The sequence below is a fragment of the Manis javanica genome, chromosome 11, assembly GCF_040802235.1.
Source record: "Manis javanica isolate MJ-LG chromosome 11, MJ_LKY, whole genome shotgun sequence".
NCBI classification, from domain to species: Eukaryota; Metazoa; Chordata; class Mammalia; order Pholidota; family Manidae; genus Manis; species Manis javanica.
The window spans coordinates 69747442-69765981 of NC_133166.1; the positions used below are offsets into that span (position 1 = coordinate 69747442).

General features: G+C 48.4%; 2 protein-coding genes across 9 annotated transcripts in view; one reads left to right on the forward strand and one right to left on the reverse strand.

Moving 5' to 3' along the window:
• Window positions 1-9: 9 nt before the first annotated feature.
• On the reverse strand, window positions 10-17429 carry DGKA (diacylglycerol kinase alpha). Of its 8 annotated transcripts, none has more exons than XM_017658538.3 (24): window positions 17280-17429; window positions 12118-12267; window positions 11626-11699; window positions 11163-11295; window positions 10844-10918; window positions 10322-10371; window positions 9888-9962; window positions 9573-9692; window positions 9347-9461; window positions 8713-8801; window positions 8469-8588; window positions 8162-8260; window positions 7866-7949; window positions 7559-7632; window positions 7324-7398; window positions 6828-6913; window positions 6658-6747; window positions 2266-2426; window positions 1940-2004; window positions 1640-1730; window positions 1158-1356; window positions 932-1052; window positions 678-738; window positions 10-398 (listed from the first exon to the last, which is right to left on the reverse strand). In XM_017658538.3, the coding sequence occupies exons 2-24, from the start codon at window positions 12179-12181 to the stop codon at window positions 315-317; spliced, it is 2205 nt and encodes a 734-aa protein (XP_017514027.1). In that variant the 5' UTR covers window positions 12182-12267; window positions 17280-17429; the 3' UTR covers window positions 10-314. The 8 variants fall into 8 exon arrangements, with proteins under 8 accessions (XP_017514027.1, XP_036864810.1, XP_017514028.1 ...); XM_037008915.2 differs by lacking the exon at window positions 17280-17429 and adding an exon at window positions 16500-16638; XM_017658539.3 differs by lacking the exon at window positions 17280-17429 and adding an exon at window positions 16136-16361.
• PYM1 (PYM homolog 1, exon junction complex associated factor) overlaps window positions 17270-18540 on the forward strand; it is a 30033-nt gene continuing 28762 nt past the window's right edge. Inside the window, exons 1-2 of the mRNA XM_073216613.1 lie at window positions 17270-17372; window positions 18386-18487. Of these exons, the coding sequence (XP_073072714.1) occupies window positions 18472-18487 (16 nt within the window). The 5' untranslated portion in view covers window positions 17270-17372; window positions 18386-18471. The remainder of the gene's footprint in view (window positions 17373-18385; window positions 18488-18540) is intronic.

The following is an 18540-nucleotide window of genomic DNA, read 5'->3' on the forward strand; positions in this document are numbered from 1 at the left end:
ACAAAGGAAGGAGGTGTACCACTCACTTAACAGGTATCCTGTTAAGTGGGAGGAAAAGTCATTTTATTCAGATGAGGCACTTCCAATATACGTATGTGTTTGTGGTGTGTGTGTGTGTGTGTGTGTGTGTGTGTGTGTGTGTGTGTGTGTGTGTGGAATAGTAGAGGTTGTGCAGGATAATAAATATTGTAAAGATGAGGGAACACTCCCCTGAGCTGGCAGGAGGGTGTGGCAGCAATATACAGAGCCTAGGGAGTAGAGTCCAGGGTTGAAGAGGTGGGCTCAAGGCTGGCTTGGAGGCTGAGGTGCTCCTCTCAGCATAAGAAGCCAAAGAAATTAGAGGAGCGAGGGGATGGGCCCATGAGCATGGGCATCTGGTTCTTGTGGGTAATCTTGATCTGCAAGGGAAGGGGGCATGTTCAGAGGCAGGACCTGGTACCTTGGGGCTGCAGCAGAGATTCTGGGGGAAATCTTTGGGGCTTAGGATAGGTTGCTGGGGTCCTAGAGAGGCTATGGTAGGAAAGCCAGGGGTTGAGAAATCAGGACTTGGAAGGAATGGTGCACAGGGGAATTTCAGGCATCAGGAGGAAGAAAAGAAGCTATGGAATGGAGATTAGGATCCCCAAAGCCTCAGGGGTAGGGGAGCTCAGGTTTTGGCAGGCACAGGCAGTACTCACTGTACAGGGCGTCTGCATCCACGGTTCTCCATCAATTTGCATGGGGAGGGTTTTTGTGGTGCTATGGGAGGCCAAGGCAGATTGGTGGAGATTTCTTTAGCAATCAAATACCAAAACTCTGTTTCTCACATTGGCTTTGAGACCTTTTGTTGCTGAGGAAAATCTCCTATATAGTCCTTCCCCATGATTCCCATGACCCTTCGGCTCTCCTGTCCCCCTCCTTCCCTCAGAACCCCTGGCTGGAGGATTCTTACTGGAACGTGATCTCAGAGCACTTGGCCAGCCGGTGTCCAGCACTCTTGAGCTTGGTATAGATCTGGCCCATTTCAATTGCACTTTCCAGCCCTACTACTTCCAGTCGCTTGTCGCTTAGGTCTGGGGATGGCAAGTAGGGAGGGAGGTTTTGCAGAAGCAGGGTACCTCTAAGACACCCCTTCCCCTTGGTCCCACCCACTCAGCTCCCAAGGCTGTCCTTCTCACCTGGCACACAGGTTTTCAGGATATCAGGGTCAGTGATGACTTTAGCTGCAGCGCCTAGGGCCTGGTTGATCCCATGGATATCCCCATGAGGTTTCTTGGTATCACCCCAGAGGTTGGAGCCACCATGTGTGCTAGGGATGTTCAGAACTGCAATGCCTTCTAAGGATAGGTTACTCAGATCCAAAGGTTTCCCATAGATCTGAGGGCAGGAGAGCACAGATCCTTGCCTCATGGCATGATCATGGATGTGATCCCTCCCTCCACCATATGACAAACTGGGAAGGTCAAGATTTGGAGGTTTGCAAAGAAGGCAGGGAAATAGGGACTGATATATCTTGAGAACTTGGGAAATCAGGATTGGAGAACTGAGAAGTCAAAGTATAGGTTCAGGAATATGGGAAGTTCCTCAGGGTGCCTGGGGAGGGAGAAACTAAGGTAAAAGTAGCTAAAAAGGATGTAAGGTTAGGTCTCATCACACCCACCTCAACTGTCAAAGACTCTTCCAGCTTTCTGCATGTTGAGAAGATGGATTCAGAAGTGGCAAATTCGAAGTACCACAGTTTGTTCTTCATTCTGTGTCAGCCCCAACACAAGGCCCAGTGGGGAGGGGACAAGTTACACAGTGCTGGCAGAGGTGGGCTAAGTGACAAGAAAGGGCATCAACCTCCCACCCAGCCCCATGGTAAACCAGGCAGCTTTGCTAGAGGGGCTGCTTAGAGTTGTCACATCCCCCAGTAGGGCTCTGTGCCAAACCTGGCCACAACAGTCCCCATTTCCCTCACCTGCTGTTGAACTTCTCGGGGTATTTCTCCCGCATGATGTGAAATCGATGGGCAATAGAGGCATCCTGGGGAGTCCAGGGTATGCGAGATCAGAGGCCTGCCTCCTCTTTCAGCACAGAACTCTTTCTCTTTACCGCTCCCATTTGGAAGCAGCATGTCCCATGTTCTTTCCCTGCAACTCACACCACTGTACACCACCCCTAATTTCCCTGTGTCACAGCTCCCTTAACTTTCCTTTTCTGTCCTTCTCCAGCCTCTGCCTGCTTAACCCCTGCTTCCTCCCTCCCCCCACTCCCCACCCTGATGGACCACACTGGGAAACTGACCACACCAATGGAAAAGTAGTTATTGATGATCTGAAATGGGACTGGGTCACTCTTTTCTTCAGTTTGTTGGGGTATCACCTCCACAGACCATCGATCCATATGTACCACCTTACTCATCTCTAACTCCTTGAGGATCTTGCCCAAATTCTGCCCTTCATACCCTAAGGAGGGGGAAGAAGACAAGTTAGCATTAACGGATCTCCTCTCAGCTCCCAGCTCCATAAATCCCCAGAGATCCTCTGTCCTGGTTCTGCAGGCCTTCCCAGCCCCAGCCAGTGAAAGGGCCGGGTGTTCCATCATGGTTCCCATGAACCATTCTTAACGTCAGCCCCTTGCTGTCCCTTTTCTCCACACTGTCATGGAGGGTAAATGTTCCCAATGCATGTGCACATCAAACAATAATGCCAGAAAAGTACATCTGGAAGATTAGAGAAATAGCCAGGAAAATGCAAACTAATGAAAAAGATGAGTGATGAATGGAATTCTCTCCCTCTCTTATGCTTTCCTTTCCCTTCTACCAGATGGAACACAGTACAAAGTAGTTGTGTCTAAACAGGGTGATGCTGGCACAGTGAACAGAAAAAGTTCAATTGTAAAGAATACAGTACCCAGAAATACACTTAGCATATATGGGATTTAGTATATGATGACATTTTTAATAAATGGGGAAAAAGATAGATCATTCAATAAATGGTGCTAGATATAGAAGTCACTTGTTATAACAAAATAAATTTAAGATGGGCCAAAGAATTTAAATACAAAAAAAAGAGCAGAATTTGTACTTGCAGAAAACATGAGTAAATATTTTTATAATCTTTGAGTGTAAAAGGTCTTTCTGAAGCATAATACAAGTTAGGAGCCAAAAAAGTAAAAGACTGATAAATATATTTATATTAAAATTCAAAAATTCTGTGTGGTTAAGTAAATAAAAAGACATCTAAAAAAATACAAACTGGGAAGAAATATCTGCAGCACATATAACTAACTTCCTCAATATTCAAAAACTGCTTGCAAATCACTATATTTAAAGTCAATAGAAAACAACACAAACACAATAATCACAGAAGAAATACAAACATCCAATATGCATAATAAAGATGCTCAATATTACTAATAACTAAAATAATTATAAATTAAAACAGTTTTTTGTTTCTTATCAGATTGAAAAAGCATGAAGAGATTTGAGAAAAATCAAGTGTTAATGAGATTGTGAATAAGCTGGCGCTCTCATTTGCTGTTAGTTGGAGCATAAATTGGTATTTCATATTTGGAAAGCAATTTGGAAATTTTTATCAAAATGCCATCAAATATTATCAAAACACATCCTTTGGCACAGCAATTCCCTTTTTAGGAATTTTCCTGCAGAAATTAACACACATGTACACAGAGATGCAAGGATGGTTGCTGAGGTACTCTCTAAAACAGGAAAAGAGTGGAAACAGCCTAAATGCCCATCAGCAGAAGCAGATTATATAAATTATAAATTATGGCAATCCATGCCATGAAATAACATGCAGCTGTTGAACACAGAATGATAATTGTCTGCACTAACATGGGAAGATCTCCAAGATATACTGTTCAAAGGAAAAAGAAGTCAGAAAACAATCTGTGTAGTATAGTCCCACTTGTTTGTTTCAAAGTTGTGTGTGTATTTGTATGAGCACATGTAAAATAGAAAAATGAGTGCAAATGGGGAATAGTGATTATCTCTGAAGAGGGGCCTGGAATTTGGCAGGAGGTAGTAAAAGGAGTGTGTGAACACTGGCACATTTTACTTTTTATATCTTTTACAGTGAAAAATGTACTGTGTAATTTTTAAGGGAGAAAATAACTAATAAAATGCTCACACTCTTTGAGCCAGCAATTCCACTTCTAGAAATCTCTCCTAGGGAAATTCTCACACCTGTGTGCAGAGATAGACATACAAGGGTGTTCACTGAAGCAGGTTTGGAATAAAAAACTGAATGCTACCCAAATATCTATCAATAGGGCACTGGCTACATAAGTGACATAAATTATGACATAGTTACACAATGGAATGCCATTCAGTAATAAAAAGAGTGAGGCAAACCTGATTAATGAAATAATATGATAAATAGGATGAACTGTTCAGTTAAAAAACAAAGAAAAACATCAATAAAATGATCTAATTGTTTAGATATAAAGAAGTGTGTATCTAGAAAGAAAGAAATGGAGAAATATGCTCCAAAACTTTAGGGAGTAGATATCAGGGGACTTTCACTTTCTTGGCATGTGTATCTGAAATGTTTGAATTATTTTTTACCACAAGCATGTCTTATTTTTGTAATCAGGAAAAAAAGATTAAAAAAATAAGTCTGTACTACATTCCTCACATTCCTGATGGTTTCACCCACTGTAATTTGCCTTTCACCATACTGTCCTGCTGGAACCCTTTTGGCAAAGATTACCACCAATTCCTGCAAAAACCAATAGTATATCTTTAGTTTTCATTTTAATTCATGAAACTCCTCACTTGGCCTCTAAAATACCACTTTCCTAAGTCACTGAGGACCTTTTCTGACTGTTCCTTTAGTCTCTTAGTGGACAGAATAATGGCCCCTCAAAGATGTCCACATTCTGTTCTCTGGAATCTGGGAATATGTTGACTTATACAGCAAAAGAGGTTTTGCAGATGGGATTTCATCAGGGATTTTAAAGTGGGGAGATTGTTCTAGATTACTTGGGTGGGCCCCGTATAAATACATGGCTCTGACCTCCAGAGCTGTAAGATACTAAATTCCTGTTGTATGAAGCCACTATTTGTGGTGACTTGTTATGGCAACCATAGAATGCGAATAGACTCCTTTAATAATTAATCTTCCTCTGCTCAACCCTTAAAAAGGGTGTTCACCAGGAACTTTCTGTCCTCGTCCACCTTCTCATTTTACCTCTTTCCCTGGGTAATTCCTCTACTTGCAGGATGTCATTTACCTCCTAGGAGATACATGTTTGAGATACATGACTCTCAAACATTATCTTCAGCCCTGACTTCTCTCCTAAATTCTTAACATTTATTTCTAAGTACCCACCACACATCTCCACCAGCGTACTCCACTGACACCTCAACTCAACAAGTTCAAAATGGAATCTATCTTTCTTCCTTAAACTGGTCCCCTTCCTGTACTCCCTATCTTAATAAATGGTACACCCCTTCCCCTATCTGCTCAGTCCACAAACCTAGAAAAAGTCCTATTTTCTGATATACCATTTTATTTATAGAGAGAGGGACTTTTGTTATTTTTATATACAGTATAATATTTTATTTATATATATGCACACCAATTTTTCTAGTTACATCTTTCATGAGTTCAAGAGTTCCCCATGGTTCAGGGATTACACATTCAAATGCCTCAGTGGTATTCAAGAGTGAATAGCAGAAAAGGAGCTGAGGGAATTGTAGTGGACTGAAGAATATATGACCCATTTCTTAGAAGTAATCAAGGTCAAAAAATTTAAAACATCACAAGGCAATCAATACAAAACAATACAAGCAATTTCTGTGGGCTGTCAGCTTTCAATCTCTGAGAGGATAAGGTTAGAAACTCCTCAGTACAGTATTCATGATGCTCCATAATATGGACCCTGCTCAACTGAGACCTTCCTCTCCCTACTTCCCACCATGCACCCTACGTCCCAGTCACAGTGAACGACTCACACTTTCCCTAGGGTGCCACCATGTTGCTTGGTGGTTCCTCTGGCCTTACACACTTCTTCCACCCTAAATGCCTTTCAATTTCCTCAGCAGACCCCTATTCCATAATCTCCTGTGTAATCCCAGAGATGGACTCTGAACCCAACAGCCTCAACTTCAAGACAACGCAAACTCAACCTTCCCCACAATGACCTTTTTATTTACTAATACCATTCCTCAAACTCTTTCTCTTTGGAGGGGAAAGAGACTAGAAACAGGAATGCAGGTAGAAGACTTTTGCAATAGATTTGGGAAGAAATTATCATGAATGATTGAAATACCGATTAATTGGCTGAATGAATGAATGAATTGCCACCAAGCTCCCTGTTAGCTCCATCACTCAGCATCAGCTTAGCTCTTACACAACCTTCCTTACTCCCATATTGCCCTCACTCCTCCCCCATATTCCTTGATTCTCTGACCCTTGAGTTGGTTGGGAGAAACAGAGGGGTAATTTTAGGTTTATAGGGAGGAAGACTGTCACCCTTCACTCTTTGACATTTAGATCGTGGTTCTTCCGAAGTTCTTTTTCTTTGGGACAATCCACTTTGGCACCCACCCATCTATGCCCCTCTCTTTCTCCAGTGCTCTTTTTGGACCAGATGCCAAATGCCTTCTCTCTGTGCTTTTCCCTTCCACCCAAGTCCCTCACCCTCCAGGGAAACAGTCCCAGCACTTACCTCCTCCCCATCTTAGGCAGCGAGCCAGGTCATTCCCCGTGCCCAGCGGCAGCACAGCGACAGGGGGTGAGACAGGCAGGCCAGCTTTGTCTGGGGGGCAGTGTGAGGAGGTGGTGAGGGCGTCACGGCCTCTGCCCCAGTGCCCTGCCTGGGCCTTTCCCTGCACTGACCTATGCTCTCTAGAATCCAGCCCACGGTGCCATCTCCACCACACACCAAAATTCGGCAGTTAGGAACCTCTCTGAAGAATCTGAGCCTGAGACAAAAGGGAAGAGAGAAGGTGATGAGGGATGACAGGACCAAGGCCACCCAATGCCTGGATAGGAGGATTATTCTTGTCTCTCCTTCCTTATGACCCTCTTCCCCTTTGTCAAACGGCTTATTTCTACTAAGGGCAGACAAAAAGTCAGCAGGGAAAGTTATAGCCACTCCTCAGCAGTAGAGAGGAACTGGTATCTTCACCTTCTGTGAGAAGAACGATGAGCTGGAGAATGCAGAGATGGGGGCATCCAGGGACCCCAGCAGAAGCCAGCTTCCTGAATTCTGGCTTATCAGGGTTCCATAGCTCTCCCCCACAACATGCAATCATCCTGTTCTCTCCCTCCATACACAGGTAGACAGACACACACAAACACTGTGAAACAGGCCCTAACCTACACTACTCACCCTGGCTCAGGGCCGTCTTTGAGGAGGTTGAACACCTGTCGAGGGTTTAGTAGATACTGGAATTTCCAAAGCACCCTGGGTGAGGGAAAAAGGAAAGCTCATGACAAATGATGCATCTTCTGTACCCCACTCTCTTGATGTCCTCCTCAAGGCATGTCCCCTTGATACAAACAGATTTCCAGCCCCTGTTGGTCCTCCCTCTCCATTTCTAAAGACCCAGTATATCTCTTCTCACCTATGCCCCTGCTTTCCACCACTTTTAGGGTTGACAAAGACCAGAAGTGGGTGGGTGTTAGAAACAGGGTCAATCTGCATTGGGGAAGAAAATAAGGATAAGGAAGGAGGAATTTGCCAGAGTTCAGATGGGTCCTGGAGATAGCAGCAGAAGCTGGCATTCCCCAAGCTGCTTTCCCCTCCCTTGCCAGGATGGCCTTCTGGAGAGCAGACCCATTCCCCAGGTTTCCCACTTCATTCCCTCCCATGAAAGCACCCGTGAAGAAAAACCAGCCCCACCACAAAGCCCAAGTCTCTCAGCCATGTACCCGCAGGGCCTCAAAGGTACTCAAACTTAAGTCATCCACAGCCTTCTGGCTGGCATTGCTAATTTTACGCTCCTGTCCAGAGACCTAGGAAGGGAGGGAAGCAGAGAGAAGGCAAGCTGGATTGTGGGTGAACCCCTAAGCAGAGTCCAACTTGAATTCCAGAAGTATAGGCTCTCTGCTCTAAATGCCTGTGTTTGTGTGTGTGTGTGTGTGTGTGTGTGTGTGTGTGTGTGTGTGTGTGTGTGTGTGTTTAGGTAGAGGAAGCACTCTGGTCCCCTCCTGCACAAGGGTCTCACCAGAACACTGGGATAGATGGAAGATGGAGGCAGGATGTGATCACGGAGTAGCCCACAGTCACACTCATGGCCCACGGCTTGCAGGCAGTCATCGTGGATCTGAAAGACAAGGTGGGCACAGAGAGATCATGGAGGGAATCCCACCACCTCTCAACCTGGGGGTCTGGTACTGGAAAGAGAGTCCTTACACGAGCAGGGGCAACTGGTTGTAAAGGAGATGCGGTTGGGGATGCCAGCAGACTAGCGGGGAGGAGTCAGCTTAGGGATGAGGCGGCAGGCACAGCTGCTGGGAGAACTCGGGACTGACCTCTAGGTGGCACCACACGCAGTGCAGCCCGACAAGACTGTGGTAGATGCGGATCTTTTTCTGACAGCGGTCACATCTCCCAGATTCACAGCCTCCTCGCACCCACACATGTGATTGGACCTTGGGAAGGACGGCAATCTCTTGTCAAAGAGGGTCTGGGGGAAGGGCCGAGGGCAGCAATGGGCCAAGGGCCAGGGTCAGAGCCAGGATGTGGGTGGTGATAGGTGGGCATAGGGTCACTCACACCAATGTCCTTTCGAGACTTGGCATAGGTGCTGACTTCACAAGGCTCGGCCTTCATGGCACACTGGTCGTGAACGATGTATTTACAGACTGGGCAAGAGGGAGGAAGGTCAGAGCCTTAGCTGCAGCCCCTCCCCCTATTTCCTCCTTACCTGGGGGTGAGGCAGGACCACTCACTGACGCAAGACATTAAACTCCTTGCTGTGAGAATGTGGTAAAGAATTCAAGCTTGGAGTGGGGGTTCACCTCCAAGACATGGGCCTCTGGATCATTCTCCCCGCTGACAGAGCAATTGCTGCTGCAGACCTGCCCCCACCTCATCCAAGGACCAGTAGCTGAGCTGGATGGTGCAAAGGAGGCCCAGATGTGACAATGACAATGACAATAATAATAATGAGAGTATATAAGTCTCTCATTTCATTGCAGACTTATATACATGCACCATGTGAAACCCTTGTCTGCATCAACTAATCTAATGCTCATAATTACCTCATTTTCAGTTGAGGAAACTAAGGCTTAAAGTTGAGGCTTTCCCAAGGTCATTCAACTAGTTGATGGAAGGGCCCAGGGTCCAAACCCAGGGCTCTACAAGTTCAGAGCACTATGCTCCCGCTGGGCCAGGCCCTGTCACTCACGGTTACAGCTGAGCCCCTGTTTGCCAAGACCAATGCTCGATTCGCACAGGTTGCAGTAGACTGGTCGGGGGAACCTCTTGGGTCTCCACAGGTGCTGCCCATTGTCCTTCAGGGCCTGGGGGGCACAGCAGGTGGCAGGGAGTGTCTAAGGCTTTAGAAGACCAACCTCTGGTATGGTAAGCACAACCCAGGCTGCCTTACCATCCTCACAAGTGACTCTACTCACCATCTCCAGACCCAGCAGCACTAGCAGGGGGACAGTGGTGGCCCCAGCCCGAAGCCACTCAGCTAGGGAGACAGAGCCACTGCCATCATAGTCAATTTCTGTCATCATCTCCTGAAGAATCTGGGCAGAGAAGGGACAACTTGTGGTGTGAGTGGCCCCTCAGATCTGACACCTCCACACTGTCCCCTAGGACAACTAGCCAGCCATCCTAGGCAAGGACACCAGGCTGCCAGTCAGAGATGGGGTAAGGTAGGTGCAGGACTCACCACGAAGAAGGTACAAGAAGGGATGTAAAGAAAGGAAGAACTGCCTTACCGGTCTCAGCTCAGACACATCCCAGTCCAGGTATTCAGCCACTCGCATCATCTGTATGATGATTCTGTCTACTTCCTGGGGGCCAAGAGGGGAGGAGCCATAGCCATATCCCATCTCACTACCACCATCCAAAATCTTCTCTAATCAGGGTTCCTGGGTTCCACCCCCAGAACCCACCTCTTGTTCTCAGGTGCCTCTGCCATGTAAGTGTCTATGTGAGTTCATATTTTTGCAAGGCAGCCCTCAATTCATGTCTCCAGTCTCCTCTTTTAGGGGTCAAGAGCTTGGGACCTATTCCCACATTTAGTCCTAGAGGACTCAACTTCTCCTCCCTAGCTTCCTCTGCTTCTTAAGATCCTGGAAGAGTCGGGACAGGAGAGCACAGACAGATGGACACATACCCCCTTGCCCAGAATACAGGTCCCCCAACTCACCGAGCTGTCCAAGATCCCATTTCTGTCGGTGTCATACAGCTTGAAGGTGACTGTGGGATGTTTCAGGGGGGGCCAGGGTCAGTTTGTGAGAGACATCCAAAGAATTCATAACAGGACACAGGGGAAATTGATAGGGGGAGAGCTATTTCTCTACAGCCCAGAGCATGCGGCTGGTGCTGAGAAAGGAGACAAAAAGGAAGGGGAAATAGGCCCAGATTCCACACTCAGTGGACCTGATAGAGTTGACAGTACATATCTCCCACATCCCAAGACCACCCCATGCCACCCATGAGAAAATGTACAAGACGTGGGAATGTACAAGTCATCTGGAGTGATTGTGACGGATGGCATTTATGTATAAAGAGCCTGGGGGAACAGAGGAAATGGGCACATTCTCTGGCCCCACCTTTGTCAGGCCCTGTCAGCCTTTAGGAATTCTTAAAAGATGAGGGAAGACAGTCTGGGGAACACCCTCTTTCCTTTCATCTTTGGTCCCTTCTCCCAGCCCAGAGGACAACTCACATTCTAGCTTGTCTTCTGGCCGGCCACCCTCCAGAAGGGAAAAATAGCAGGAGACATCACTGAGACACACCACATCTGGTTATAAAAAGTACAGCAGCTCTGAGGGTGGGGGTCCCTCCACTGTGGCTCTTCTCTTTTCCTTGTTCCAATTCTCCCTTTTAACTTTCCTCCTGCCAACTCATAGACCAGCTTGGCCACCCTCCACCTCTGCCCCTTCCCTTGGCCCCAACATGTGACTCAGTTCAACTTTCACCCCAAAACCCACCCTTATTTTACTTTGATCCTGGGGGCCCATCCAGTCCCTCCCATGTGACCACACCTTTTTTCACAGTCTCTTCTAAGCAGTAACCAGTCTGGAAGGATTGAAACAGTGCCAGGCTTAGGCCACTGGGAATATTATCCACTTCTAGATAGATTTTCAGGAAGTGCTGGAATCCCTCGTACCCAACGGCCTATGAGAGAGTGAGCATTACCCTGAAGAGTCTGCAAGATGGGAGCTGGGTACTGAAGAATTGGGAATAGTGGGGACAAACAAAATAAGTACAGAACTCAGAAGCATCCAAGGCAGGAATATGGTTTCTTGGGCTGAGTCCCGAGTTAATAGGATCTCTTAGTTTGTCCTAACACAGTAGCTGCAGTGACAACAAACGCTGGGATATCTAGAGGGAGGATAGTTGGAGGTGGGCCCAGAATGCTCCCTGGAAGATGGGTATCCCAATGGACTAGCAAAAACAAAGATGGGAGGAGTTGGTCAAGGAGAGGATTTTCCGGCTGCCACTTACATCTCCTTGGACATATTCAGCCATTTCGCCATCCTCAAAGAGCTTTAGGACATCACTGACCTTTTTGGTGGAGTCTAGGGTATGAAGGAGTGAGTGAGAGAAGAGCATCAGTCTGATTCTGCCCTCTCTGCCCTCTACCAGAGACTCGTCCAGACAGTCAATGGGAAAGAAGATTTAAGTGAGAGAATGAAGAAATTTCAAGAAGAAACACACAAATACAGAGAGAAAAACATTTCAACTCCAAAGTGATACCCTTCTTTACTTGACTTCTCTGAGACTTGGAGCAGGTGGTCAAGGTCCAGAGAAGGTGGAAGGGGAGCTGGGATGTAGGCATCTCCCTATCTCCCTCTCCTCCCTTTCCCAGGCACAGGCACCTCTCAGGAGCAGACTGGCTCAGGGCCACTTGGAACACTGGGCAGAGTGGGAGGGGGAGTGAGGAGGAGGAGAGATTCTTTGGGGTTTCAGCACTGAAGGACTCGGAGGAAGACTCACATTCCATGTATTTTTGCAGCTGGGCAAAATCACTGGGGCTTATTAGGCCCCTCTCCTTGGCCATTTTTCTTTTTCTTTTTTAAGGATGACCAAAAAGGCAGCTTGGTAGTAATGTTTCTGACGCCTGGACCTCCACTTCCAGGGATAGGTCTGGAGGAAGATGACAAGAGCATGTGGCAGGAGGCGCCCGCTGCCTGCATCGTTTTGCTTCCGTCTACTCAGTTATTCTCCACGCCCACTATTATTTCTGTCCCTTCCTGGTTTCTGTGTCCCTCCCCGAGTCTCTTCCTTTCTCGGAGTTCCTTCCCGCTGTGTCCCTCTCTATCCTTGGCCATGTCTGTCCTCTGTCTCATCTCTGACCCTCCTCCATTCTGGATTCTTCTCCAGAGGTCATTTCCCCCCTCTGTCTAGATTGTCTCTGACCGCCGTGTCCTCGCTCCCTCCACCCCGCTTTCCCAGTTTGTTTGCGTGTCTGTGGCGCGTCCCGGGCTCGTTCCACCTTTCCTTCTGCCACTCCGTGTCCCCTCGTCCTGGCCCTCGGGCGGCTCCCTGTGCGACGGCACCACGCCCCGGCCAACCTCGGCCGCTAGCCGGGCTCAGCCGTGCGCGCCCCCCGCCGACCTGTAGTGCCGCTGATGTGGGACCCAGGCTCAGCTCTAGCGGGCTCAGACCCGGCCTCCTCACGGCGTCCCGCGGAGCCCCGCTAGGGAAGGGCGGCTCAGGGCACCTGCCCGCTTCCCAGCATAAAGGTGGACGGAGCGCGAGTATCAGAGGCAGGGGCTTCCTTCTAGCACGCCAGGTCCGCAGTGCTCAGGGAGCTCTAACACACGGCTATGGGGCCCGGGGCCCAGCAGGAGCCGTCAGGCGGATTACGCTGACTACTGGCCCAGGGCCAGAGCGGGACGGGCAACTTGTCTTGAAATTCAGCAACACCAATATCGGTATCTTACAGTAACATCGTGCAGCGCGTTTAGGAGTCAAGTGTACCTAGCGTTAGTCATGTCTGGGTCCCATTCTTAGCCAATACCTCTGTGTGTGGGCACATTTCCTCTGTGAGATGGGGAGAATGGTACGTCTCTCTCACAGCTGTGAGGATTAAGTTAAATAAGAAAAATACCTAGTATAATGCCTGGCATGTAGAAGATCTACAAGAAATGGTAGTTATTATTGTATTAATTAAAATCCTGAGACAGGAAATTATTGGTATAGCCATTCTACAGATGAAGAAACTGGAGCTCCAAGAGGTTGGGACTTCTAAGGCAAATGACAAGTGAAGGAGCCAGAGCTCTAACCCAAGATGCAGGACCCCTGCCTATCTCTCCGTCCTGCTCTTGTTCTACCCTCTACTTCACACACTGCCTTCTAGTCTCAGAAAGGCCCTACTTTCTGTTCCTCAAGCACCGCCAAGTTCTTCCCTGCTCACGGACATGAGACTTACTGTTCTGCCTGCCTGGAACACCCTTCTCCACTCTTGGCAGAGCTGACTTCTTGCCTAAGCTGAAATGTCAGCTCTTTCAAGAGACCTTCCCTGATCATTCTGTCCTAAAGTAGCCCCCTCCTTTGCTTCTTTCATAGAATTGATTGCAAGTGGAAAGTATCTTGCTAATTTATTTGACTTTCTGTTTACTGTTTATCTTTGCCTACCAAAATATAGATTCCACAAAGGGCAGGAACTTGTCAGTGTTGCTCACAACTGTATCCCTGGTACCTAAAACGATGCCCTGCATGTTGTAGGTGCTCCATATTGGTGGGGCAAATAGTCATGTAAAGTTAGGAAGTCATATTTTGGGCATATGATTCCAAATTTGGTTAAATGGGATACCAGAGTGTCCATCCTGACAGTCAGGGGAATGAGACAGTTTGGAGGACATGTAATAGATGCAAAATAGGTATTTGTTAAATGGATGAATGATGCTTAAAAGCACTTATTGTGGTACTCCCTCCAAGGCTGACCTTCTGCCTCCCCTTGCCCACTTATTTAGGGCTTGTTGGGTCAGGCTCAAGAAGGCAGTTAGGGCCTACAAGAATTTCCTTTCTGATGGTGCAAGAACCTTCTCTGCAGCCTTTGCAGAGACAACTTGGGACATCTTCACTGCTCATCTCTAAGTCCACTGTTGTTCTGGGGGCTGTCTGGGAAGACCTAGAAGGTGGTTCTGGAACACTGATACTGGGGAGGAAGGACTCCACTCATCTGGCCCTTTACAGTGACTATTATCCAACTTCTACTGCCAACAGATCTCATGAATATATAATAGTCTTAGGGCTAATGGGGCCTCTATGGCTCAACTAGCCTCTCTCATTACTCCTGGGGATTCTTAGATGGCTCCAGGATTCTAGGAAATGGAATCTGAGAGAGCAAGTGACAGGGAGACAACAAACAAGGGACAGTGAATAGAAGAGAGGACATATACTTCTCTCTTGTGTCTATCTTCACAATCACCCTTCTGAGCCCACCAGGTCTTAAACCTAATATATAGTAGAGGTTTAGAATGGACTTTTGAATTAGATAGGCATGATTAGAATCCTAGCTATAGGGAGAGTTATTTCTCCCTGAACCTATTTCCTCATCAGTATAATAGGAACCTTAGAGAAATCAATCACAATGTGGGGATTAAATAAGATAATACATGCAATATACTTAGCAAACTGCATGGCATAAAGAACTCAAAAAAGGTAGCTGCAGCTATTACTACTACTATATAAGGGTGATACGTAGAGAAACACATCTGGACATTCGGAAGAATGACGTTTTAGATTGAGGAAGGCATAAATTTTAGGGACTCCCAGTAGCAGTGAAGCCTAGTTGTACACCTTCCTGCCTTGTGTCATATCTCAGGCCCAGACATGTAGTATGAGGATCATGCACTTTGCCTCTGGGAAGGTGAGGAGGTGGCTAGAAACTAAATTCTGAGGGTCCAAGGACATCCCTGGGCTGGAACCGTGGACATTAGGGCTCCTGGAATCTTTCCAGTTGTCCTGACTTCTTTCATCAAAATTTTGGCAGCCCCTGGTGCTGAAAGGCAGCAAACTGCAGGATCCTGGGGCCTTAAGAACCTGGAATAAGTCCAGTTTTGTCCTCCTGCTTCCTCCCAACCCTGAGGATATAACCTGGACTAGTACAGGCAAATGCCAGGGCTGGGAGGGTGGGGCTGCTGTCCGCCTGCCAGCTATTTGTGACTCACCTTTTCCTTTTCTCTAGTTTCCCTGCCTGTCCTTACCAACTTGGAGTGAGAAAGTAAGACGCTGACCTGGAGGTAGAGAATCCTAGGACATCCTCAGAGCTGGGAGGCACCAACTCTCATGTTTTACAGAGGAAGAAACCAAGGCCCACAGAGAGAACAGCTTCCTCAGGGTCACACCCAAGCATTACATCCTATCCTTAGTCCATTCCATTAAATTTTAGTGCCTCTGGTTTTCTAGATCTGATTTTAAACGTGAAATACTAGTAACCAAGAGATAAATGTGATTTCCAAAGCCAGTGCTAACATTTAAAGTTTCCCTTTTCGCGGCAACATTCATTGTTCCTATTCCAAGTCACCAAAGTTTACCGTTACTCAAGAATCAGCTCTGCCCCCAGAACATTCAGGCTGACCCAGCCAGGAACCCCAAGGGGCAGGCACTCCCTTAGAGGCCTGAGTACCTGGACTTGTGAATCCCTTAATCACACAAGGGCCGGCCTCCTCCTCCTCTTTCCCAGGACTAAGGGAGGGTCTATTTTTACGTGCCCACCCCTGCTACTAGTCGTGTCCCCTAAGAGAAATCACTTGGCTTGAAGTCCCCAAATTTGTTAAGTCTCCACCAATATCGCAGACGATAGCGCTGATTAAGGCGGAGGTGCGGATGTGTGTGGGGCGGGGGCCATTGCGTAGTACAGGAGGAAGTTACGATGTGGGCATGGTTGGGGGATGTGAGGCTGAGGAGATGCCCAATAATACCTGCATTTCTTCCTCAGCGAAGCTCATTTCCCCTTTTAAAGGTGAAAAGTGAGATTCAGACCCAGGTAGTTTCGGACACTTACCGGCGACAGGTGTGGAAAGGATAGGGAGTGGGAAGTTGGGGACTAAGAGGCCAAAAAAGAAGCCTCTTCCAGCCCCCGTTCGCTGCTGGAGGCTCCCTCAGGGACTTTGCCCCGCATGGAGTGCCTAGGAGCCGAGTGAGCAAGAGGAATGAGGACAGGTCGGGGAGAAGCTCTGCGGCTGCGGTTCCAGCCCCGCGCCCTGCGGACCCTTCCCGGCACTCGCTCCAGCTGCCACGCTTTCTCCTCCCGCGCAGTGGCCCCCGACCCCCTCTCCCCACCCCGGCGCGGGCGCCCCCTGCCGCGGCCGCAGCCCCTCGTGCTCCGGGTGGCTGCTGGGAGGGGCGGGGACTCGCGGGGTCTCTACCTTCCGGCGGAGGGCGCGCAGTCGAAGCAGAAGGGCCGGCGCGGAGCAGCCGCCCGGGCGGGGCTGGAGGGGACGGGCCCGGCCGACGCGCGTGACGCGGCCGCAGCTCCTGACGACACAGCTGCCCGTCCCCCGGCCGATCCGCCGCGCCCACGGCCGGCGCCCCCGACTCGGGGGACGCCCAGTCTGGAGTTTCCAGTGCACCCAACTGGACTCCCCCTTCCCCGAATGTCTTCAGGGCTCTGGTCGGCGCCACGGTCCACACCCTGTGCTCATCTTCCCGCCCCCGAGGTCGCTATCTATCTTTCCGTCCTTCGAATCACTCACAGCCCTTACCTCATCCCAACGCTGGTCGGCCAAGATAGAGGGCGGGCCGCTGAGGGTAAACCGGGTCCCTGCTCACCCAGCCAACGTCTCTCCCTCTCCTTATTGCGGCCACCCGGAGACTTCCCTTCCCAACTCCCTTCCACCCTCCATTAACTGAATTCATGCTCAGGAGCTCCTACAGCAGGAAGGCCAGCGTTCCAGACTCCACATCCAGAACACCTCCCTCCCCCATGGGCTCCACACTGCTTGGTACTATTGAAATAATCTGCCCACCTTTGCCTCTAGGGTTCCTAAAACTTAAACCCCAGATGTCTCGGACTTGGTTCCCCAGTCTGAGGACATCTCCTCTTCAAGACTCAGATGTTTCCCTTAATTCTTTGGTCAAAGTTTAGGTGTAAAGAGCATCCTGGTCTGTGTCCAGCCTTTCTCCATGCCCTAATCCTCCCACTTTACCTGCTGGCCTTGGCAGGCAGGCGGTAGCCCTGGCCAAAAGGAGGGGTGAAAGAAGACCCTTTCGGCTTCTCCTGTCTGGAGTCTGTTCCGAAGGTATTTAAGGTTCTTGGGGCAGCATGGGTGGTGGCTAGCACAGCAGGAGAGACAGAGGCCTAGGGACTTACTGGTAGGAACTGGGGACCCAGGCATCCTGCTCCCTGGCTCCGCCCCAACCCCTGTCTACCGCCCTCCTACCCTTCATTCAAGTAGGGCACTGTAACAAAGGCTTGAGTTCCTGGAATCTTTCCTCTTACGCCTGGTGGTGGAAGAGTGGGGGAGGGGAGAGCTCTGACTGAAAGGGTGTATGTGTGTGTATATGTTGTGTATGTTTTGGTGGGGGTTGGAGAGAAGGAATGAAGCCATGAGGCCCTCTAGTGGAAACTGGGCAGTTTTTGATTGTTTCAAGATAGGCTTGTGGGAAAGAGATCCTCCATTTTTATCAGAAATATAGCTGCTGAGAATTGGGGTTTGGAAGGACTGTGGTGTCTGAACTAGAGATTTGAGGCAGGGGTTGGACAGGGTCTATCTCTGTTCCTGTCTCTCCTCCAATCTTAAAAAGAACAGAGCCCTGCAACTCCCCATTTGTCATCTCCCTTTCCTATATGGCCTCCTTAGTCATAAGGAATCATAAGCACTTTTGAAGACCTATTATACACCGGATCCTGTACTAATTTCTGCAGGACAAAGACATAGCACACCATAAAAATTGCACCGGAGTGGCCGGATGTGTGTGTGCGTGTGAAGCCTACTCCAAGCATCCCAAACATACAATGTAAATAAGAACAAGTCCCCTAACCTTTCTTCCAGTTGTCTGCCCCTGAACCCCTGCAATTGGACACCCTGGAATTACACTAATCCTTAAGGCACTTATTCCTTGCAAATACTTGCAGTGATATGACCCTATGTATGACCTGAGTTTCTAACTCCATCATCCTCAATTAGGTCCCCATGTGAGGTTAAAGATACTCCTAAGACATTTTATTGAGACTTCCACTGGGGCATGAGGTGATCTCTCTAAAAGGAATAAGATGGATTCAGTCATACTCTAGGCTTCGTGTCTTCTTTAGGAGCTGTGTTCCTTCGTACCTCAAGTCAGTTACTGGAGGGGTGCAGAGGAAGAAAGGCCAAGAAAGATCTCAGGAAGAGGTGTCTAATGCCTACAGTTCGAGGTGCTCATTTCTTTAATCGACCACATCTTAAAATCAGAAAGAAACCACAATGA